A 24254-nucleotide genomic window follows, 5' to 3' on the forward strand; every position below is an offset into this window, starting at 1 on the left:
ATGTATTAATGCAGTATATACACAGATTACACAGACTGAATAACTGTATACAGTTAATGTAGTTACTGTAAGTACAATACACACACACACATTTATATATACATATTCATTGCACTGACCATTTCTCATTTTGAAATAACAAAAACCTTGTCAAGAAAATCTATAGTTCAGAAAGAGTAGAAACCACTTTAACTATATTTTTCTGTTTCTTTTACATATAATAAATAACCAGTCCAGGTCTAGCTCTGGATTAAGGAGATATTACACAGACAGCGGTATCATCTTGAGAGGTCAGTGTGAGTCATCGAGTGCTTTGAGTGTGCATGTGCAGGTGACACCTCATCAGTGCACACACACACACACACACACACACACACACACACACACACACACAGACAGACAGGTGGCAGACAGTCAATGAGAACAAAACACATACACTTTCTCTGTTGAAAGGATAAGTGCTCCACAGTGTGTGAAGTCATACATGCATATAATTGAGTATAATGAGCGTGTTTCAGTGCTCGAACATTACAGTGTAACAGATGATTCACATGCTTCCCCTGAATGACTCTAGTGCTGAACCCCGTCTGTTCATTTCACCACCTCACCTCACCTCCCACAACCCACTCTCCCCTTCATGAATTCATCATTTTGCCCTCATGTGTATCAGCAGTTCTCATATTACATTAGGGTACTTCCTGTTTTTGCAGTGCCTGCTAAAAAAAATTGTTTTCATTGTTATTCAAGGAAAGAGCTAATCAAATTAATTGATAATCATCTGCTTTTGTTTTCCCACCAAAAGTGATGTAATTTCCTGATGATGTCATTTAAGATATAGTTAATTTAAAAATGTATTTCTTTAGTGAAACCACAAACTGGAACCAGCTAAAATAAAGGGAAGGATTAATAGTAGGGAAAGTGATACTGAGGGCACATTAAAAACTGCCATTTATATATATATATATATATATATATATATATATATACATACATACACACAATTATAAAATATTTTAATTTGAAAAATCTTTATCAAAGGAACAATTTTAAACCCCATCGGTTAGAAAAAAATTATAATAATTCTGCATGCATCTTGCCGAAGAACATTGTTTTGGTTGTGCTGCGGCTCAGTCGCGCGGATGAATGTGAAATAACACATAAATAGCATAATTTTTGTTTTATGATGGTGCTGATTACCCGGAGGTTTGCCGTATTGAATAATCATCCATGGTCAATTTTCCTCATTTGCTAATTAGAAAAAAAAAGAAAGAAAAAAGTATAGTATATGCATGTAATTTTCAGCGAAATCGGTCCTGCTAAGCAATTATTATAGATTTATCTGATTTAAATCAATCAATCAATTTATTTATTTATCTGTAGAGTGTATTTGGGTAAAAATGTGGTTTTGAAGATCGCATAAAAAATAAATAGTGCAGCTTAAAGTAAAAATTAAGAAACATGGCAGGTCTATATTTTGTGGCAAAAATATGCTAAAAGCATATAACTTAAAACTCACATTTATGTCCACTGTATATTAAAACGAACTCATTTTCATTTAGATATTTGGAACATGTCTGGTAGCCTGCTGCTGCATGACCCTTTCACACTGCATCCTCGCGCTTCCTTGTAGGGCTCGGTTACTATGGAGAGCATAAGGCAAGCGCGTGCGTGTCTTGTCTTCTCGCGCGCGCACTCGTGGGAGTGAAGGGGGGGGTGAGTTGAGAGATCAGTGGCGATGAGCAACACGGTCTCTACGTTATTAAACCCGTTCCAGTTCAAAGAAACGGTCAGAAGTTTATATTAGGTCTGTCGCGGAGGCACGGAACGGAACGGAAGCCGGTGGTCCAGTGCAGCGCGCGGCGAGATGGGCAGCGCGTCTTCGGCGTATCGCGTGATATACCTGGACGTAGATGGACGGAGTCAGAAGGTAAACTCTCACCACATGCATGACAGTGTACTGGGGAAAAAGAAAGTAAATAGCCTACGAATAAACTGTTCAGCACATTTCAGCGGTTTTAGTTTCTGTGGGATAATGTTTATATGACTCTTTAGGTGGCATTGCTTTAAAACTGCTTATATAATAAGGGAGTATTGTAAATATATACTCTCTCTTATTACAATTATGTACAGTTCCATAAAATTATATATATATATATATATATATATATATATATATATATATATATATATATATATAATATATATATGCATTTGCTGTTCACAGAATGTTGAAGAATTCTAGTCACATGAATCATTCCACTCATTTTCATTGATCTGCGCTTTGTTAACTCTACATTTTCACTCTTACTGTTTCTCACACCCTCTTTTTTAATGCCTCCAGGATGCCTTCATAAAACGTTTTATTAGTTTTTACCGAGTAGAGTAGCTGGAATATGAAGCTTTACCATACTATCAATTTTTCACGAAAATCCCAACTCTGTCATGAGGTTGTAAGTGAACAGCTGGCCTGACAGCCTTTAATAATGTTTATAATTAATAGACCTGGTATGGCTGAGATATTATCAGTTAAATTACAGGTATCCAAGTGACAATCAGTTTCTGACTGTTTGTTGGTCACACTTTATATTAAGTGTCTTAACTCCTGCTGTATGTACTTGTACTTAAAAAAAAAAATATCCTGTTAAATTTACAGGAAAATAAACAGCAGCCAGAAATTCACTGTAAAAAAAAAAAAAAGAAAAATGGGTTACAATATTTCAGGTATTTCATCAAGTGACGTAGTGATACAAGTCTATTTGAACTGCCTAAACTGGATTTTTATCTCAAAATGTACTGATAACCAACATGATAAAACAGGTGGTTTACTAGGAAACCCCATGATGAAGCAGAGTTCATCGTAAGTGACCTGTTCGTAGGCACATACACACAAACACAAAACACACCACACCAAAAACTATAAAAAGCACTTAAATACTAAAATAATGCAACAAACATTCATTAAATAACAGAAAATGTAACAATGCACATTTCAGATAAAAATGGTTTCAAATAAATAAAGTATGATCATATGATCTGTCACATAGGGATTTCCGGGAATGTCATTTTACAGTTTTAGACGTAAATGCATTTTTTACCTCTAAAAGCCATGCATTTCACAGATTATACATGAAAATTGAGTAAGGTAAGTTACAGTTAACATAATTTTACTGCAGCATTGTTGTTGTTTTTTTCCCTTTTAAAATAAAAAATCTTTTTCATTGTGCAATTAAAATGTAAAAATATTTACATGATGTTCAACAGAATGATATTCAGTTTTGCTTCAACAAAGTGTCATTGTAAAATAAAATTAAGCTTAAATCCTATTTGTTTTTAGTTATAATAGCACCCTTTATAATGTGGTGCAAATTATGATGCAACTGATTCCAGAATGTGTGTGATTACATGCACTGTGACCTAATACATTATAATTATCAAGTTGAAAAAGTAAGGACATAAAAAAACTATATATATATAGGTTTTTATATATATAGTATATATAAAAACTGGGACCAAATAATTGTACCAAATTAGTGTGTTTTGCATAAATTATTAGAGTATACATGGTTTTGTTTTGTTAATTATGTGAATCTGCCTGCTATTGTTCAGACTTGACAATGGGAAAAAACACAAAATAATCAGCATATAAAAGCTTAGAACACAATGAAAAACAATTGGACATTTTAATGAGCACATCTCTGTGTGTGTATGCATACACCCACACCTTCTGCACACACACACACACACACACACACACATATGACAGGAGAAGTGGTGAAATATCATTTTTGTTTTAGTGCAACTGTATGTCTTCAGGCTTTTTAGTTGATATTCAGTTATGGCCCTAAAATCTCTCATAGTCTCTTGAAAATACTAGAAACTTCTCAGTGAACTGTACTGAGACGATCCACTGCTAAAATGAAACTATTATAACTGATTTTTGCGCAGTGGTTGGAGGTATATCATTTTATCGTCTCTATTCTCTAAGGCTATTAGTTTGGGGGTTTTATGTTTCGTCTTTGACAAAGTGCTCAATTAGAACCCCCTTTTTTGGACACTAATAAGTATTTCTCATATCTTTGAACTCAGAACCTGCAATTGTATTATGGAATAATTCCCCCGTTCTCTCTCTTTCTCCCACTCTTTTGCTCACTCTCATCTGTCTTTGAAGCTCGAAGTCTTATTATCGTTCTCTCTCTCTTTTCCTCTTCCTTCGCTCGGTCTGTCGGCTGCACCCCCCTCATTGTCTTTCCTGTGCTGTCACCTGTTTTTGCTGTCTTGTTGTGTCCGCTGCTGATAGATATTCATGTGTTGTAAGTGGGTCAGAGTGCTCAGGGTCAGGTCTGACATTACATACAATTGATGGACTGGAGCACTTGGCCTTGGCCATGTACAGAGTCTCAAACAATCGATAAACTATCATCCCTGATGGTCAGCATCATACATAGAAATCAGCAAGATTATCATAGCCGCATTGATTTTTAAGGAATATGTTAAGCAATTATAGTTTAAAAGGAGGGATTATAAAGGCTTCAAACTGTATTGTTATTATCTCTGTATCTACTTGTAAGGGGAATTTACAGTTAAAAACCCAAGGAGCAGATATTTGGCAATGAAGACAAGGAGTCAGAGATGAGTTCAATTAATAATAATAATTTTACTTGAAGAAAATAGTTTGCAATTTCATCAGCAGAAGTCAGCTTCAATACTCTCGACGGAGTTCGTAGGCTGCTCCCGTACAACCCAAAATCAACCACAGTTATACCCTGACAGAGGATACTAATTGCGTCAATACATGAGTCAACAAAATTCTGATTGGTTCCAAAACCTAGATAAAACTCTCCAAAGACGTATATCTGATGTGCTGGACACTGGCAGTTGATCGTTTGTCCTGGGACTGTCTGAGCTTCTCCCTGTACAGACAGATACTAACACACATACACAGAGAACTTATCTAAAATTCAAGGCTTTCTAGCACTGGCAAGTGTCTTATCATTACTGTTTGATGCATACACATAATATGTGAACATTATTAATCTTGAGGAAAAGAAATACAGCACACATAAGGTTACACATTTCACTCTTGCTATAACTTGATTAATAGTCAAACAAGAAATCATGTAATAATATAATTAATCTCAGTATGAAGGATATGGCAACTCGGCATCCACTCCTTCATACTTTTCATTTTTTTGAGCTTGCCGCCTATCCAGAATTTTTAACTTCCCCTTAAAAAGTATTAAAATGGAGTTTTGTCTTAATAAGAGAATATTTCATTATTTTTTACACTTAAGTCTATAATTTGAGATGGCACAGTGCAATTTATTAATGCTTAAATATGTTCTTTATCTCATAAAATGTTTGAAATCTTAAAGAAATGTATTTTACATTTTAATTTTTTTTGCCACTTTGATTTTAAAGTTAAAAAGTATTTTTTAAAGCTATCATTTAAGTATTAAATAAGGGATTAAAAAAGCATCTAATTGTATTATTATTATGTCTGTTATTATCTTTTAACAAATTTTCTATTTTTTCTATTTTTTGATTTTATTAAAGTTTTGACAGATTTCTGCTATGTTCTGCTATATTTGGTTTTGATGGAATGAAAAGTAAGTCTTTTTCGGTTAAGACAACAGTGAAACTATTTAAAATTAAAGACACAACTTGAGTTGCTTTATTAGGTGTCATTACCAAACTCTTCAGTATTTGATCAGTTTAATTCATAAACAAATTTATTTAAAGTTCAAGTAATCTGACATGCAACACGTTGTATTGGAAAGTCCAAAACTACACAATGTTTTTCCAAAAAAGTGAAATATGCATTACCGTTGCATACAATATAAAAAATCTACACCACGACCAGATCTTTAACATAGCATACATATGTGTTTTATTTTTCAGGATTTTAAGTCAAAAGTGGCCCTTACTGAAGCAGCTCTGTATGTTTCAGAGACACTGATCAGAATTTCTGTTTCTGTTAGGTGGTTTTTAGCCGTTTCTGCAGCCCATGTGATATAAAGGAGTTATTCTGCACTGCCACAGGGCTCTCCAGGTACAGTATGATGTGTGTGTGTGTGTGTGTGTGTGTAGTTGAAGTGTTTCCACTTCTGAAGTGCTCCCTAATTTAGAGAATGTGTCTGCTGCTGACAGGAACACAACCATTTCGCTTCTGGACTCAACAGGAGCAATGGTCTCCATCGACCCCACAATGCCAAACAACTCGGAGAGGTAACTTAACCCATTTCTAAACACAAATCCAATGTTTTTCAGCAGTAAAAGTGCCTTATACACATGCAGTAGACCTCTGAATCAGTTTCACACACATTTCATTTAGTCAGAATATCTTCAAACCGATTTTATACCATATGCTGTTTTAATAGGTAAGAAATAAAGCAAACAAGTCATTATAACATGGACCAGGTTCATAAAAATGGACCAAACTCTTTTGAGTATTTCAAATCTCTCAGCTGAAAATGTTGGGAAGTTTAGAATATAAAACCAATGATCCAATTTAACACCAATTTGCAGACACACTCAGGGAAACATAAAGATGTAAACTAGCCTACTGTGCCTTATCTGTTGGTTATATTGAGATCTGCCCTACACACTAGACAAACAATAGCTGGCAGACAGATATAGATAAAGGGGAAGTTACTGTACTTCTTGAGAACCAGAGTCTAAGCGTGCCTATCCAGCATCACAATCACAATCGACTGCCGGAGGAGTAGACATCCTGGATGGTAATGCTACAGAAAGCTGCAGCTCTCATGAGGAGTAACTGGACTGTTCTAGGGAGAGGGGACGAGTTTTCGACTGCTTATAACTACGTTTGTCTGTCCTGGTGTTTTTGAAGGTCGCCGTACAAAGTGGTGCCAATAACTGGTGGACAACTTGCAGGTAAGTGTCAGATGTCCTGCGTGTTTTGTAATTTCACTGAATGTTTATGTATGTATGAATCACATCTCCTGCACTGTGCTTTCACTGATAGTGTTTACATTCCGGGTTGAAATGGGAAATAGGGTTTGTTTTATTATGAAGCCTGAAACAGCTCTGGAGTGATCACTCATATGTTCTCAAATCTCCATAAATGGAGTGCGCGGATAGCTGCGTGTGTTCACAAGAGCAACTCCATTTCTCATTGTGCGAACACTCCTGCAGCGGGGGTGGACTGCAGTCTTTTCAATCTATCTGTGTAATCATGAGCAGAGAAGTGATTATAACTTTTTATTGATTTCAAAGCAAACTCAGACATACAAGGTCCCTTTTTTGGACAGATTCTCTGGTTCGTCTGCATTCCAAAACTATTTAGTAGTAGATTTATTGTCAACATCATATATTTTTCTGCTTTGCTTTTCAATACCCTTTCAATTACGCACAAATACTGTGGGTGATTTTGGAATAACAAAGGATCATGTTACTATTTCTGCATTATATAGTATAACAGAGGACCTCATCTCTGGCCCTTGAGATCCACTTTCCTGCATAGTTTAGCTCCAGCTGTGATTAAAAAAGCCAGCCTGTTACTCTCTAGCAATCCGGAAGACCCTGAATAGCTTGTTCAGGTGCTAATACTTTTGATCAGTTTAATGTCAAGTTACTATCAGTAGCTAACAGGCAATGGTAGCCAACCAAACCTTGAACCCTTGTTGATGCCAGCCAGCCTACAGGACGTTTTTGCTTCCCAGGTCCCTTCATTAGGCTGAAATTTGGCCAAGACAGTGAGTGGAGCTACATTAAGTGTATATGTTTATCAAATCTCATTCTACATAATAAGCAAGTACCAAGACTTGTGTAAGAAGTCACTGTTTCTGTAACACAAAAGCAGGTGGGATTTGTTTCTTCGTCTTTATATTCAGTCTTGTTAGCCCTCCATTTATGGGACTAATTTATGAAGCCCCGCACATGACATTCAAGAAAAAATAAATAAATTGTGCGCACAATTTACTAATCCGTTCCCTCAGTGTATTAAAACATGCACACGATTACTATTGCATTCCCTCATTTTAATATTGCATTCCCTCGTTTTACTATTGCGTTTCCTCGATTTACTATTGCGTTTCCTCGATTTGCTATTGCGTTTCCTCGATTTGCTATTGCGTTCCCTCGATTTGCCATTGCGTTTCCTCGATTTGCTATTGCGTTCCCTCGATTTGCCATTGCGTTTCCTCGTTTTACTATTGCGTTCCCTCGATTTGCTATTGCGTTCCCTCGATTTACTATTGCGTTTCCTCGATTTGCTATTGCGTTTCCTCGATTTGCTATTGCGTTCCCTCGATTTGCCATTGCGTTTCCTCGATTTGCCATTGCGTTTCCTCGTTTTACTATTGCGTTCCCTCGATTTGCCATTGCGTTTCCTCGTTTTACTATTGCGTTTCCTCGATTTGCTATTGCGTTTCCTCGTTTTACTATTGCGTTTCCTCAATGTGCTATTGCGTTCCCTCGAATTGCTAAATCGTGCACATGATTTAATAAATCGAGTGAACAAAATAGTAAATCGAGGGAACGCAATAGTAATCATGTACACGTTTTAGTACATTGAGGGAACGAATTAGTAAATTGGGAACACAATTTAGCCTAATATTTTTTCCTGCATGTCATGTTCGGGGCTCCGTACTAATTGCACTGTTTGTTGTGAAAAGCTTTATTCATTGTAAATTTTTAGGCTGACAGTAGGAAACACAGAGATGTGAATACTGGCCATGATTATGGATGTGGCTTGTTTTCTCATCTCTCAGATAAAGAGGAGCTTTTCCAGAATGTTTTGACCCAGGTGGCCGAGCAGTTCTCCAGGTATTATGTGTTTTATGTTCAATCTCTCCGCAAATTGATAATGACCTTCTTTTGATTGAATTTTGAATCCTTTGGTATTTCAAGGATGAATGATCTTTGTATATTTCTCTCCATCTGCTCCGGTCTGCCTGGCTGCTCTCTCCCCAAGGGCATTTAAAATCAATGAACTGAAGACTGAGGTGACAAATCGCCTAGCCATGCTGGAGAAGAGAGTGGAGTGTGAGTATTAAACTGTTTTCACTCAATATATCTTGATCAGGGTTTTGCTAATGGACAGAGTTCATGTTAAAAGTAAAGGGCTTACCTTCACAAACAACACGTTCTGGCTCTCAGTGAATCGCTGATCATTTATTCTGTAGTGCTTATAGGTGACATTATGGTGAACCCATTGCAGCATGTTGTATCTTTTACCTTAGGGATCATGATATGAGGAAGTAGATACGTTTTGTGTTTGATTTATATAAGTGGTTCATGTAAGAAGCCTTCCATAACACAGCTGATAACTCAAATAATCAATGACGGCTATTTATTGTGCAATATATCCAATAAGATTTAGTGCTACAGCAGATGAAGCTGTAGTCGATACAAGTCTTTTTCTATACCATGCACTTATAGTGGGGCTCGAAAGTTTGGGCACCCCTTGCAGAATCTGTGAAAATGTGAATAATTTTCAAAACATAAGAGAGATCATACTAAATGCAAGTTATTTTTTATTTACTACTGTCCTGAGTAAGATATTGTACATAAAAAATGTTTACATTTAGTCCAAGACAAAAAAATTATTACATTATTAAATTATATAAATTATTAAAATAACCCCATTCAAAAGTTTGGGAACCCTTGGTTCTTAATACTGTGTTCTGTTACCTGATGATCCACGACTGTCTTTCTGTTTTGTGATTGGTGTTCATGAGTCCCTTGTTTGTTCTGAACAGTTAAACTGAGAACTGTTCTTCAGAAAAATCTTTAAGGTCCTGCAGATTCTTCAGTTTTCCAGCATCTTTGCATATTTGAACCCTTTCCAGCAGTGACTGTATGATTTTGAGATACATCTTTTCACACTGAGGACATTTGAGGGACTCAAACACAACCATTAAAAAAGATTCAAACATTCACTGATGCTCCAGAAAGAAACAAGATGCATTAAGAGCTGGGGGTGAAAACTTTTGGAATTTGAAGATCAAGGTAAATTGTACTTAATTTGTGTTCTGGGAAACATACAAGTATCTTCTGTTGCTTACGAAGGGCAGAACTAAATGGGAAAAAAAATATATTTCAACAAAATAAGAAAAATATGGCCATCTTCATAATGTTCAAAAGTTTTCACCCCCCAACTCTTAATCCATCTCGTATCCTTCCGGAGCATCAGTGAATGTTTGAACCTTTTTTAATAGTTGTGTTTGAGTACCTCAGTTGTCCTCAGTGTGAATTGATCTATCTCAAAATCATACAGTCACTGCTGGAAAGGGTTCAAATATCAAATTTTCACAGATTCTGCAAGGGGTGCCCAAACTTTCGAGCCCCACTGTATCATTAACAAGTGAACATATTGTGCCCAGTCTTTTTAGAGAGATGGCTTCTGAGACATGCATTGTTGTTAATGGCGAACTTCAAGAAAGTGTTGTGCTGAATGATGATTCAAAACAAATTAGGTTAATAAATGCATCATGCTTGACAGTCGTGACAGTCCTTGCACACTAGTTGCTTCTGTAATGATGCTCCATGTAACATCACCAGAGACCAGGATTCATTCCGTTGCAGCACGTCTGTGTGTTCACAGAAATCCAAATACAGCCGTGATGTAATCAGTCACCAAGGCGATGGACCCTGACCCCTTCATCAGTGTGAACAATTCACTGGCCTCATATAATATGAGGTGATTTATTATTGTGCACGGTCTATAAACAGAATAGTAGCAGGAAGAATGTGTGTGACTACACTAATTAAATTATACAACGAGTCTGGAGGCCGTGTGTCTAATCAAGCTACGGTACTTTGGCTCAAAATTTATCTAGAAGCAGCTAAATCAGACAGATATCAACGTGACAGGTTGTGTTCATCCTCACAAGCCAGGACTGGGATGACAAAGCTGCTTGTACTTCAGACCAGCAGGATGATTTTGGACAATGGAGGGAAACATGCCAGACAGTGACAGGTGTCAAATATACTTTTTACGACTCAGCAGTCTGTATAGAAAACCCCCTGCGGCTGCAACCCACGTTCACCAGCTCATTTCCATATTTTCTGTGTTCGGCTCACGTGAAATATGTAAAACCATCTTTAATGTGTCATACTTGCATGCATTATGTGTGTTTCCGTCCTTTTTCTCTCTGTCTCGTCAGTGGAGGGGATGAAGGTGGTGGAGATCGAGAAATGTCGCAGTGACATCAAGAAGCTGCGGGAGGAAATGGCCTCCAGGAACAACAGGTCAGTGACCTCCCTGCTTTTTCTGGAGATGTTGGAATGCCATTTTTGAACTGAATCTGATGCACTTTCCAAGTAACACAGGATATTTCATGAGAAAAACAAAAATTTGGGTTAAGATTTTATCCTTCAGGAAGTTATTTTTGGTTGGAAGGATGGGGTGAAAAATAAGCTTCTTGGTGATGTATAATATACTTGTGTTTCATATTATAATGTTAATGAAATAAAAGGACACTTTTTTTTCCTTTAACACATTAATTCATTTAACTTGTAAATGGTGGACTTTGTAATAATGTCAAATTAAAAGTTAACCTTTTGCTGTAATTTGAAGAAAAACACTTTGATGTGTTGACTAACATACTAAAGCACATGTAAAGGGCTTGATTATTATTTTAATGGATGTTTTATTCAAAATCACATTTAACATCATTATTTTTAAATGTACAACTTCATTATTACAAAATGTGTAATATCACATATTTACTATACACACACAACATACACATTTCCACAGAAATGGCATTAGTTTACCATAAATGTTTGGCAGTACATTTGCCAGTTAGTTACATTTTAACTATATTTAAAAGACAATACAAGTAATTATTATATACAAGATGTACTTTCGTCTTACTTTTCTTACTTTTCTTATTTAAGTGTTGTAAAAAGCACTCTAATTCAGCTAATTGCATTTAATCTGAATTATATACAAAATAAATGTATAATATATTTTTATTCGATTGTATTTAACTCTTTCTTTCAGTTGCTTGTTTTTGCTTCTTCTTTGCTGGTTTTTGAGTCCTGAGATTTTGTATTATTTCAGAAGAGGTGTAATAGCGCCCCCTACCGTATAACAGCCATAGCATTGTGACATAAATAATGGAAAATTCAGTCAATGGTGGGGAAAGAGTTCAAATACATACAAGTGTCCTAAAAAAAGTAAAAATATGCTAAAGTGTAGTTCATGTTCACAAGGGAGCATCTATAGCAGGCTATTGATAGCACTGTCTGTACTGCGATCTTTAATGAGAGGAGAATTAGGAAGAAGTCCAGGTGTTGTCTTAGTCAGCTCTTGTTAAAAGTACTACCAGATGAGACCAGGTCTATTCCCCTTCGAGTCTTAATGAGCTGACATGGCTCTCACATGCTCTCTTATTAGTGAAGGATTCAAGATGAATCAAAAATAGCTGTATATTCTCAAGATACTCTCTTTGAGAGATGTTGACATGGTACTTAAAAAATGAAAAACACAGCATGTTCTTTTCTCAATGCTCTTTACCTTTGCAGTAGTTTCCTGGATGACAACAAGAAGTTAACTCCTCGGAGAGATGTGCCTTCATATCCAAAGGTAAGATGGCAGATGAGTTCCTTATTTATATAATATTTGTGCTTTAATAATTTGATAAAGGACAGCATATATGGCACCATTTAATTACAGAAAGGTTTGTAATGAGAGTTCAAGGTTTATCCTTTAGAGAACTACATGGTTTATGTTTAAGGATAAGTAAAGGAAGGTTTAAAGGGATAGTTCACCCAAAAATAAAGATAAAAATGCTAATGAAATATCTACAAAATATTAAAAGAGAATATACACTAACTTTCAAACATCTTGGATTTTGAAATGTTTTATTTCTTATTTCTTATTCCCACCAAGGCTGCATTTATTTGATTCAACTGCAGTAAGAACATTAATACTGTTAAAATATTAATACAATTTAATACTGTAATTTATTCCTGTGATCAAAGCTGAATTTTCAGCATCATTACTCCAATCTTCAGTGTCACATGATCCTTCAAAAAATCAGTCTAATATTGTGATTTTGTGCGCAAAAAACATTTCTTATTATTATCAATATTGAAAACAGTGCTGCTTAGGGATTGGTACCGAAACCCGGTATTAAATTATGAAAGACCGTAGTATCGGTAAGATCTGACGGTATCGGTTCTGCTTTCGGTACTGGAGGGGAAAAAAATAGTGTAGGCCTACTATGTATTTTTGCTTAATATTGTTTTTGTGCACATTTTATCTCACCAAACATTTCTAATGTGCGATCATATTAAGACGTTTGTCTGTGAGATCTGCGAGATCTGTCATGCGCTCCGCGGAGGCTGTCTGTCAGTCACACACACACACACACACACACACACACACACACACACACACACACACACACACAACAAGAACGAGCGCGGCACACGCACAGTATGGAAAGTCCCGCTTAATAATAAAGAGAGACGATGATGAAGAGATTCGCTTAATAATGTTATCGTGCACATTTTATTTCACCAAACATTTCTAATGTGCGATCATATTAAGACGTTTGTCTGTGAGATATTCGAGATCTCTCATGCGTGCCGCGAAGGCTGTCTGTCAGTCACACACACACGCAACAAGAACGAGCGCGGCACACGCACAAGGGGCCATTCACGCGGTGCGACGAGCTCGTTTTTTCCAGGCGCATCCACAACACATCGAGTTAAAAACATCTCAACCTTTCAGAATGCCGCAAGCGCACCGCAGGTCATGTAACTTCCTCACCTTTTTGTAACAACGTTGAAAGCTCAGCCAAGATGAAGGAACAGCTGATAATAGCTGTATGTGGATTTTTAAATTAATTTAGTAGCAGTGCTACTGCAAGCAGTTAGTGCTGCAAATCCATTTATCCATTGCTAAACATTTTAATACAAAGAGTGACGATGGCAGAGACAGCAAAACGTTCCAAAGTGTGGTTATACTTCACTAGAGTTGATGCAGATAATGCTAGTTGTCATAAGTGCAAAGAAATTTTTGCATGTAAGGGCGGAAACACAAGCAATCTGTCAAAGCATCTTTCAAAAGTGCATTATGTGCAGACAGAGAAATGCAAAGTTTGTTGACACAACACAAAGTAACACAACACAAAGTACCGATGAGAATACCGTTAAAGTACCGGACCGTTAAGCAGTATCGGTAAGAGTAGTAACACCGTTAAAACCTTAACGATACCCATCCCTAGTGCTGCTTAATATTTTTGTCTAAACATTTATTTCTGGATTATTTGATGAATATAAAATGTACAGAAGGGCAGCAATGAAACCCTATAAAAGAAATGTAAAAGTAGTCACTATGGAAATCTCAACAAATCTTCTCTGCATTTACATCAAGATTGAACAATATGGTGACTTGATATATAATAGTTTATGGACTGCATGTATGGTATTATTTTTTTAAGCTTTTGATTGTTGTTTTCACTATAAACTATAGTGAACTTTAGTGATTTTTAAGGATAATAATTTAGAATTAATTTACGTTTAAAGAAAGAATTGTAATTCGGGGTCAAATATGGCATGTTGAACATCGATGTGAACGTGATGTACACATTGGCCACAGCCAGGCGTTGGTCTTTGGGGGTTAACTGAGAGCTCTGTCACCTGCAGTACACGCTCTCCCAGCAAACCATAGATGCCCTCAGAAAACCCACCTTCGACGTCTGGCTGTGGGAGTCCAACGAGGTAAGAGTCTAACTCGCCTCTGTTCTGTCTTCCTCCTCTTGCCTCTCCCTCGGTTTCTTCTCTTCTGCGTGTGGTGCTTGTGTTTGTGGGGCTTGTGTAGTACCACCTCTCACAGGAGACAGTAGAAGCTTTGAGGAAGCCAATCTTTGATGTGTGGCAGTGGGAACCTAACGAGGTGAGGATCGGCTAAATGAAAGATGCAGAATGTCAAAGTTCTACTGAAGTTGATGTACCAGTGCACACAATGTATTACAGAGACTTGGTGAAAATGACCGCATTTTTGGTACTGCAGAAGATACTATCATCACTGTTTTGTGCTTTAAGATGCTGAGTTGTCTGGAGCATATGTACCATGACCTTGGGCTGGTAAAGGACTTTAATATTAACCCCATCACGCTGAAAAGATGGCTGGTAAGGCTATGTTATAAAATTAGAATCACTCATGCTGTGTTCAGGTCATTTTTACTGACTAAAACTTACTGACTTTGCTCTTACAGGGTACAAATATTAACCCATCTTGTTACACTGGGGGCTAATCTTTTTCCAGGAACAACAAATTTAAAGAAGGATTAAATTTGTTGTTCCTGGCCTGTAAATCTCTAATATGCTATTCTATTATTTTGGTCTTTTTTTCAGTTAACACAGATTTTGTATTTCTTTTAGAAACGTATTGGTCGTAAGCCTCATTGATCTGAGTTTATGCACCTCTCTTAATGAGTGAATATTGTCAAAATTATCCACAAACGCTTTTTTTTACTCAAAAGCTGAAGTGCATAAGCTCAGATAAGCTCATTTAGAAAAAATAAAAGTGTAAAAATTGATTCCAAGATTTGTCTCTCTTCACTTTCAGCTTTGCATCCATGACAATTACCGGAACAATCCTTTCCATAATTTCCGCCACTGCTTCTGCGTCACTCAGATGATGTACAGCATGATCTGCCTCTGCAGCCTACAGGTAAAGACACTTTTAACTGGGTTTTAAACATACCTGTTTTGCTCCACATCCACCTGTTTCTTTAGCTCAGGAAAGATGGAGTATCAGAGAAGTGGGAGGCGAATGAAAGAGACTGAGAGATAACGAAGTGATAAATGAGTGATGTATGGGGGTGTAAAAGCAATTCTGCGTCTATGAAGATGCTTTCAGCCTCTCTGTGCTGCTGTTGCCATGGACGTGTATTAAGAGGTCATTGGATTAATTATCCCAGCTATTACTTACTCTAATTTAGCAGTGCTGGAGAGCTGGAATATGTGTGCAAACCTCAGGATGTCTGTCAGCACGCACACATACTGTAGAAAGAGTCTTACTCTGCTGTGCTTCTGTGTTTTTCAGGAAAAGTTCACTCAAGTAGATATTCTTATTTTGATGACAGCAGCTGTGTGTCATGACCTGGATCATCCTGGGTACAACAACACGTAAGAGCCTCCATGGTTCAGAACCACTGACATTTATAATACCGCTCAGAAATATTTCTGAACAGACATATATATTTCTACTATTAGCCTTAAAAATGTATTTTACATTATTTAATTTTTACTATATCCTAACTAGAACTAATACTTTTATTTAGCAAGGATGCAATAAATTGATCCGTTTTGGCAGTAAAGATATTTATAATGTTACAAATGATTTGTTTCAAATAAATATTTCAAGAAAGAATCTTGGGGTGAGAAAAGAAATCACTGTTTCAACAATCCCCCCCCCCCCAACATTTCCATGCACAATGTTTTCAACATTAAGAATAAAGCTAAATGTTTATTAAACAGTAAATCAGCATAATATAATGATTTCTTTGTGACACTGGATTAATGAAATTAAATGCACAGGAATAAATTACATTTTAAAATATATTCAAATAAAAAACATTTTAAATGTATTGTATTAGTTACTTTTATAATACTTCATAATATTATTATTTTTTAGTGCATTTTATCAAGTAAATTCAGGTCAACATAAGGGACCCTGAATTTATTTGATTAAAATGCAGCATTGATGTTCAATATTATTACAATTTTAAATAATTATTTTTCATTTTAATATATTTAAAAAATGTTTGTTTTTGTAAAAAATAATTGAAATTACTGGAATCATTTCAGATTATTTACACACACACTTTAAAATGTATTAAGATTAAAAACATTTATTTTAAATTGTAATAATATTGCACAGATTTAATCAAATAAATTCAGAGACTTCTTTACAAAAAATAAAATAATATATATATATATATATATATAATAGCACAGCCAAAATATTTTGAACATTTTTTTTCCTTGCACATTAAACATTCATATAATTTATTGCATATTTATAGTGAATCATAGTGTTCCACTTTTGCAGGTATCAGATTAACGCGCGCACAGAGCTGGCAGTGAGGTATAATGACATCTCTCCTCTGGAGAACCATCACTGCGCCGTGGCCTTCCAGATCTTCTCTCAGCCTGACTGCAACATCTTTGCCAACTTTGATCCTGAAGCCTTCAAACAGATTCGTCAGGTGTGCCTCAGCCCTTTAATCCGAGCTTTGTGCATGCATATGTAAAACATTTGTCTTTGAACAATGAATCATTTTGTCTGTTATTTTGTCTCTGACAGGGAACCATCACGCTGATACTGGCCACAGACATGGCCCGACATGGAGAGATCCTGGACTCCTTCAAACAGAAAGTGGATAACTTCGACTTCACTAATGAGGAGCATGTTACTTGTGTGAGCTTTCTGAACCCATTTTACAGTGCCACTATTCACCGACAAAAAAGTGCTGGGATGAGCTTATTAGACTTGCATCTCTATATCTGTGGCAGCTGAAGATGGTGCTGATCAAGTGCTGTGATATCTCTAATGAGGTTCGGCCGATGGAGGTCGCTGAGCCCTGGGTGGACTGTTTGCTGGAGGAGTACTTCATGCAGGTATATATGATTACAAGTATGTTGTATGGAGATTTAAAAATCCATCCCACTTTTTATTAACCTTCTTAAAAAGGAATAGTTAATCTAAAAATGCTGAAAACGTTCTTGTCCTCAGCCATGCAAGATGTAGATGAGTTTGTTTCTTCATCAGAACAGATTTGAAGAAACTTAGCATTGCATCACTTGCTTATCAATGGATGCTCTGCAGTGAATGGGTGCCATTAGAATGAGAGTCCAAACTGCTGATAAAACAGTAATTCACACGACTCAATGAATGTCTTGTGAGGTGAAAACTGTCGAATCAGAGTCCTCTATCCATATAACATTGTTTTCTCTAGTAGTAATGGTCTCATCTGAATCAGGAGAGAAATATGCACAGATCAAAACCAGTTTTACAAGTAAAACTAAACGATTCTAAACAAATATGTCTTTCAATGTGAGAGAATAACACTTTTTCACTGGAGGAAGAGTTAGACCCGTTTTTTTTTGTTGGTCAAAAGTGACAGTTTAACACTGAAACGCCTTGATGAATTTGTTTCTTACAAACATACCTTTTCACTTTACAAGACATTAATTGATGTTCTGGAGTGGATTGTGGATTGTGTTTTTATTAGCTGTGTACTCTCATTCGGACGGCACCCATTCACTGCAGAGGATCTGCTGGTAAGCAAGCGATGTAAGGCTAAATTTCTCCAAATCCTCTCACATGAAGAAACTCATTTACATCTTGGATAGCCTGAGGGGGAGTACATTTCCATTTTTTTTTTTTACTACTTTTTAAATATTTGTAACTGTTTTTTGTACTAACATTTAAAGTAATCATTTGATGCAATGCACTTATTGTGCTATACGTTTTTACATTGTAGTTTCATTTAAAAACCGGCCCTTTAAAATATCAAAATATCTCCATAAACATATCATAGGAGTAACTTACATTTTAAAATATATAAAATAAAAAGTTATTAATAACAATTGTTTCACAATATTATGGTTCATACTTTTTGATCAAATAAATATAGCTTTGGGTGAGCATAAAAAAAAAAAAAAAAACAACCCCAACATTTTGATCTTTATAGTGCACTTCTTTCTTCATCAGAATTGTGTTCTCTCTAACAGAGCGATCGAGAAAAGGCAGAAGGTTTACCAGTTGCTCCTTTCATGGACCGAGAGAAAGTGACCAAACCCACCGCTCAGATCGGCTTCATCAAGTTTGTCCTGATCCCCATGTTTGAGACCGTGATGAAGGTGAACTGGTTAGGCTAAAAGTACAATGTGAAACATACAGGGGGAAAAGTGGGTCAAATCGAACTCTGGTTCAGATCAAACCATATTGTGATATTGTTTGTTCTCGCTGTTGCAGTTGTTTCCTCAGATTGAGGAGGTAATGGTACAGCCCCTACGAGAGTCCCGGGACAGATACGAGGAGCTTAAACAGATAGATGACGCCATGAATGAGGTTAGCAGTGACCCTTTTTTTAATCATTATTACTTTTTAACATGTATTAGCCATTCCTTTCTCATTATCCCTATAGGTGCAGAAAAAGAAGAGTGAGAATTTAACAATGGGAGGAAAAAAGAAATGAGCAAGGTCAATGTTGAAACATTGCACTGCATGCATTTTAGTTATTATTTGTGTTGCATTTACAGTCAGCCCTAGCTTTTGCTTATTTGTTTCAGCAGGAATCCCACCAGAGGCAGTAAAAGAGTGAAATCTCTGCCATCTGCTCAGAAAATCCAAAGCATCTTTCAGGGAATTGAACCATGTACAGCTCAGCTATGAACCATTTGTGTTGTTTTTATTTGGTTTTGTAAAAGTATAAACATTATACAGGATGTACAGATTTTTAGTCACTTTTACTCAGAAAAATAAAAGTCTAACTTGAAGAACAACTGAAGCCACAGATCTCAATGTTATAATAAAATAGTTCATGTTCATAATGAAATGGTACACTCTGACTGCAGCTGAGCGGGAGTGACCTCTAGTGCCCAAAGCAGACTACAGCACCTTACCGTTCAGAAAACAAAGAGAGATGTGTAATTATATGAACATCGCAAAAAAGCAGAAATTAAAATAAGACGAGGTTCTCTCAGCTGGTGTTCTGAGGCACAGTGCTGCTCTCCGCTTTACTTCTCTTATTGGGTTTAGAGCCGTTCGCTGCCGCTCTCTTCCTACTCTCCTGTTCTAGTCTTTCCTGTTTCTTCTGCAAATATGATGCCATGTTGTCGAAGTTCACTTTATACAGGTGTTTAAACGGACTCTCCAGTCCCACAGATCCTGTGAACAGAGGACAAGAGGAAAGCATGCAGCATTCAGAGAAAAAGATCTTCAGATGTACAGAGATGCACTTTGAGGGATTTTTCATTAGTCCTTCTGGTGTTACTGGTCTTCAACAGTTATGTTGACAGGACCAGGTTGAGTTTTTCAATTGTTAATTGTGTTTTTTTGCAGCTGCGTTTTGAAAGGTTTTCTTCTTGCTCAACTCAAGATCAAGCATACATTTGCTTTGTCATGATATGTCTTCTTCATCTTAGTTATTGGTTTATTTCATTGTTTGGTTTCATGATAATATTTGTTGCATTTCTTACCTTTAAAGACGTTCCACTGAGCTTGCAATGCTTCGGTGACCCTCCTCAGTTCAGGAGTCTCTGAGTCACACAGCTATAAAGAAGCAAGATGAGTTAGTAAGAGCAGAGCTGACTTCAAAACATGACAGAAAGCCTGTATGTACCTCCCAGTGCTGTTCTGAGTATTGATACAGGAGCACATTCACATCTTCAGTCTCCAGTAAGACCCACAGCTGGTTTTGTGAATCAAATGTCACGTCCCAGGGAGCATGAGGAAGAGCAAGGGTCTCAGCGGGGCTCAGACACCCCTCTGTCCCAGAATCCACCACGAAGAGCTGAACTGAGGGCAATCTACACAGATGAACTTGATCTGTTTAGATGTACAATTGGTGTGCAAAAGACATCTTTCTTAAGAATTGTGCGTGTCTATTGTTGTTGTCACTGAGACTCCAGAATCAGTTCGAGGTAAGATACACAGATCTGATGAAATGAAACACACCTCTCACACTGGACAGCTATATGTTTTCCATCCGGGGAGCTGATGATCCTGCTGACAGCAAACCTCTGAAGACAGAAAGAAAGAAAGTCAGTGTCTTTTGCTGATATTGGTGTAAATGACAAAATATATACACACCTGGTTTTGAATAGAAATTAATAATTCATAGCAGCAGAACTTTAACACAAACCGATAACCGAAGGCTAAATATAGGCTCCATATTATAGGCTAAAATATTTATTCTAGTAATTCTACTGTAAATAAGAAATATATATATATATATATATATTTTTTATGATCACAAACTAGGTAGATATTTTCAATGAATCAGCCACAATTCATTTTGTGATTTAAAAAGTTAAATGTTCTTTAATATAGCAAAAGTAAATTTTTGTCGATAAAGTTGATACATAATTCTAGGATCTTAGTGATACCAATGAAAATGGTAGATTTTATGAATAAAAACATTCAATAATATCATTAACAAATCAGACTTTGGCGAAAACAAACAGTCATTAGTGGGTCAAAATTATAGATTTTTCTTTTATGCTAAAAATCATTAGGATAGTAAGTAAAAATCCTGTTCCATAAAGATGTTTTGTAAACGTAATTTTTGATTATTAATTTGCATGGCTAAGAATTTCATTTGGACAACTTTAAAGGTGATTTTCTCAATATTTAGATTTTTTTTTGCACCCTCATATTCCAGAATATTGTTCTGACAAACCAAACATCAACAGAAAGCGTATTTATTAATCTTATTTAATGACCCCATGACTGGTTTTATGGTCCAGGGTCACAAATATTATTACAAGGCTTTACATTGTTGATTTATATTCTTGTAGTTAAAATATCATGATTTTAATTTAGATAATTTCATAAATTAATATAAATGACACAATGATGTTTGTAAACTACTGAGTAAATTAGAATTAGTTTAAAAGCATTTTCACTAAATGTAAAAGTCTTTACCTTAAACGTTTGCATTCCTTGAAAAATATGCAATCTGTCCAGCAAATATCTCTAGGTTTTTTCTGTCATCTGTCACACACTTATGGTGTGTGCACATATTTTATATAAAAAGTATTTATCTAAAGTAAAGTATCGAAAGGCAGTATTCTCTCAACCTTTTCTTTTACCTGGAGAAATCATCACCTCACTTTCTAGGCCGATTCAGCGCCTTCAATTAATATTATTATAACATTTTCATATGAAAAAGAAAGACGAACATAAATAACATAACCATATCTTATATGATATGTACAGTAAATTATCAAAATGAAATGTTTTGATAAATAAAAACTAATTAAACTGTCAGACTCCAATCGAGCTCCAGCTGAAAACCTAACATCTAGGTCAATAATGTAATTCTGTGGGATTGTATGAAACATTGTAAAGTATGTGTCGTGTGCATGAATGGCTGTCTGAAATCAAATGGTCAGCACCTCTTCTGTGTTTTCAGAGTCGAGGGTGAATTTCCTAAGGTCAACGCTGTGTAACCGCCGACCACTCTCATAATGCCAGACCTTCACTGTGCCATCCTGTGAACACAACCGTGTCAGTCCTACTGTGATAAGACACTTATAAACTATCCCAACAGAACATTACAGTAAAACAGTGAAGGAAAACACATACTCCTGAACCAGAGAGAAGCCAGTCAGGATGTCCCGCAGGCACAAGCAATGCACTGACAAATCTGCATGAGAAAACAAACATGTTTGAACAAGTGGGAGCAACATATGAGGTGCAACACCAGTCCACACTTACTCTCTGTGCTCCAGACAGAAAGCCTGAATGTTGTAGGGTGACCGCCGAAAACTCACTCGGATCTTCTCATCTCGGTCGGCTGTGATGATATATTTATCATCAGGAGAAAGAGTCTAGAGGAAAATAAAAAAGGACAAAATGAGATTAGGTACTTAGAGATAACTTCACAATTAAGTGACAATGAACAGAATTTGTACTATTTTTGTTTGGATACTGTGCCAACTAAAAAGCACTGTTCTCTTGGTGTACATCATACCACATCCAGTAACATGGAGAGATGTCCCAGCTTCAGCTCTCCTGGCTTCTGTGGCTCCAGGACAGAGAATGAATATACATCTCCAGACTTATCAGCCACAAAGAGTTCATCCTCAGCCTGAGTGAATACAAGAGACGTGCATCGCCGCACAACCCACCTACCAGAGGACAATCATGGACTTATTCACTGAACCGTACAGAGAAATTACTACTGAAGGAACAGATCACCCAAAAATATTTTCTTTAAACTTAGTATCCTAGCCACTTTCCCCAGCTTTGATTAAAGAGAAATAGGTGATTCCGAAAACAAACATGCATTCCCCCAAAGAAGAGAAACTTAGACAGGTTAGGGAAGATATGAGTGATAATGAGTACATTTGATTTTCTCTAAATAGCCTCAGGAATGAGTGTGTGCTGTTACCGGGTACTAATGCACTGCCATGATGGCTCAGTACAGAAGAGAACAAGACGTTTGTGGTCATCAGTGAGCGCCACATGCTTCCCCGATGCTGAGACGGCAAATGCAAGAATCCTGTCACTGCCACTGTCCTTCTCCTCTGACCCTTCCCCGGCGCTGCAATACACACACTAACAATTAGGATATTGTTGCAATCCTCTACGTCTTGTGACATAACCCTCAGATAAAAAACTTGTATAAAGAGAAAGCAAACATACAAAAGTTAATAGTTACCTTTTACTATCACCATCAGCTTCCTTTGTTTTCTTCTCAGCTTGTGCACAGTCAAACACAAACGGCTCTCTATCAGAAAAACATGAAAATAAAAGTACAAAAATCTAATAAAAACAAGTAAAAGGAGCAAATGGACGATATTGAATTTGAGAGATTATCAAATATAATGCGAAAATATAAATGGTGAAGTCCTTTGATATGATTATTACAAAGATTTTCGATATTTCATAACACTCTTTCTGCGGTATTGATAACAGCACAGCTGCTAGGTTTAGGCATGGATTTTTAAAATACAATAATAATATCACAAAGTCAAAATAATTATTGCCATCCTATTTGAATTCAACCAAAAAGAAAATATAAAAACTGTTTTATGTGTTTAAATGCAGTATACCAAAATGTGTATTTATCACAGATAGTCTGACATTAATTTCAAGTCAACGTGTATTAAGCAAGCTGATTTAAAATGTTATAAATAAAACATAACAGTATGTAAACAGTAATGTATTGAAACCATAGTGCAACAGGATGCTGCAAAATGCACGTGGGATCTTGGGATATCCAAAACAGAGAGCTGGCAGTGAATAGACAGATGGAAGTCTAAAATACAGATACTCACCTTGACTGCTTGAGGTTTACAGCGATTAAAGTAGTAGAACAGCTTGAAACGAACCAGTCTGCCTTTGAACACACTACTGCCATGATTGTTGTTCACGTGCGAGGACTGACTGACAGTCGCGCATTTAACACGTCATTAATACAAGCGTGTAGGAATCTGGCTTCACGACACCGCCATGAAGAGTGTACCGAAGAGGACGCTTTCGCTGCTAATGACAATTCAGTATTATTAAAAAAATAACGATTTATTAGCAT

The 24254-nt window shown here is 36.4% G+C and overlaps 2 protein-coding genes across 4 annotated transcripts; one reads left to right on the forward strand and one right to left on the reverse strand.

Moving 5' to 3' along the window:
- Nucleotides 1-1714: 1714 nt before the first annotated feature.
- On the forward strand, nucleotides 1715-19436 carry LOC127965029 (high affinity cGMP-specific 3',5'-cyclic phosphodiesterase 9A). Of its 3 annotated transcripts, none has more exons than XM_052565566.1 (19): nucleotides 1715-1927; nucleotides 5979-6049; nucleotides 6148-6225; nucleotides 6851-6894; nucleotides 8733-8787; nucleotides 8936-9006; nucleotides 11130-11214; nucleotides 12496-12556; nucleotides 14626-14700; nucleotides 15025-15111; nucleotides 15551-15655; nucleotides 16031-16113; nucleotides 17039-17195; nucleotides 17294-17407; nucleotides 17503-17607; nucleotides 18724-18852; nucleotides 18968-19063; nucleotides 19140-19195; nucleotides 19288-19436. In XM_052565566.1, exons 1-18 carry the CDS (start codon nucleotides 1865-1867, stop codon nucleotides 19188-19190), a joined length of 1530 nt encoding a protein of 509 aa, XP_052421526.1. In that variant the 5' UTR covers nucleotides 1715-1864; the 3' UTR covers nucleotides 19191-19195; nucleotides 19288-19436. The 3 variants fall into 3 exon arrangements, with proteins under 3 accessions (XP_052421526.1, XP_052421525.1, XP_052421527.1); XM_052565565.1 differs by lacking the exon at nucleotides 14626-14700 and adding an exon at nucleotides 14801-14875; XM_052565567.1 differs by lacking the exon at nucleotides 14626-14700.
- On the reverse strand, nucleotides 19383-24163 carry wdr4 (WD repeat domain 4). The gene is made up of 11 exons (XM_052565570.1): nucleotides 24001-24163; nucleotides 23382-23450; nucleotides 23112-23264; nucleotides 22692-22848; nucleotides 22436-22548; nucleotides 22304-22364; nucleotides 22114-22209; nucleotides 20672-20736; nucleotides 20337-20523; nucleotides 20194-20266; nucleotides 19383-19882 (listed from the first exon to the last, which is right to left on the reverse strand). Exons 1-11 carry the CDS (start codon nucleotides 24081-24083, stop codon nucleotides 19695-19697), a joined length of 1245 nt encoding a protein of 414 aa, XP_052421530.1. The 5' UTR covers nucleotides 24084-24163; the 3' UTR covers nucleotides 19383-19694.
- Nucleotides 24164-24254: the final 91 nt, after the last annotated feature.

Source organism: Carassius gibelio, chromosome B9 (assembly GCF_023724105.1).
Source record: "Carassius gibelio isolate Cgi1373 ecotype wild population from Czech Republic chromosome B9, carGib1.2-hapl.c, whole genome shotgun sequence".
Taxonomy (NCBI): domain Eukaryota; kingdom Metazoa; phylum Chordata; class Actinopteri; order Cypriniformes; family Cyprinidae; genus Carassius; species Carassius gibelio.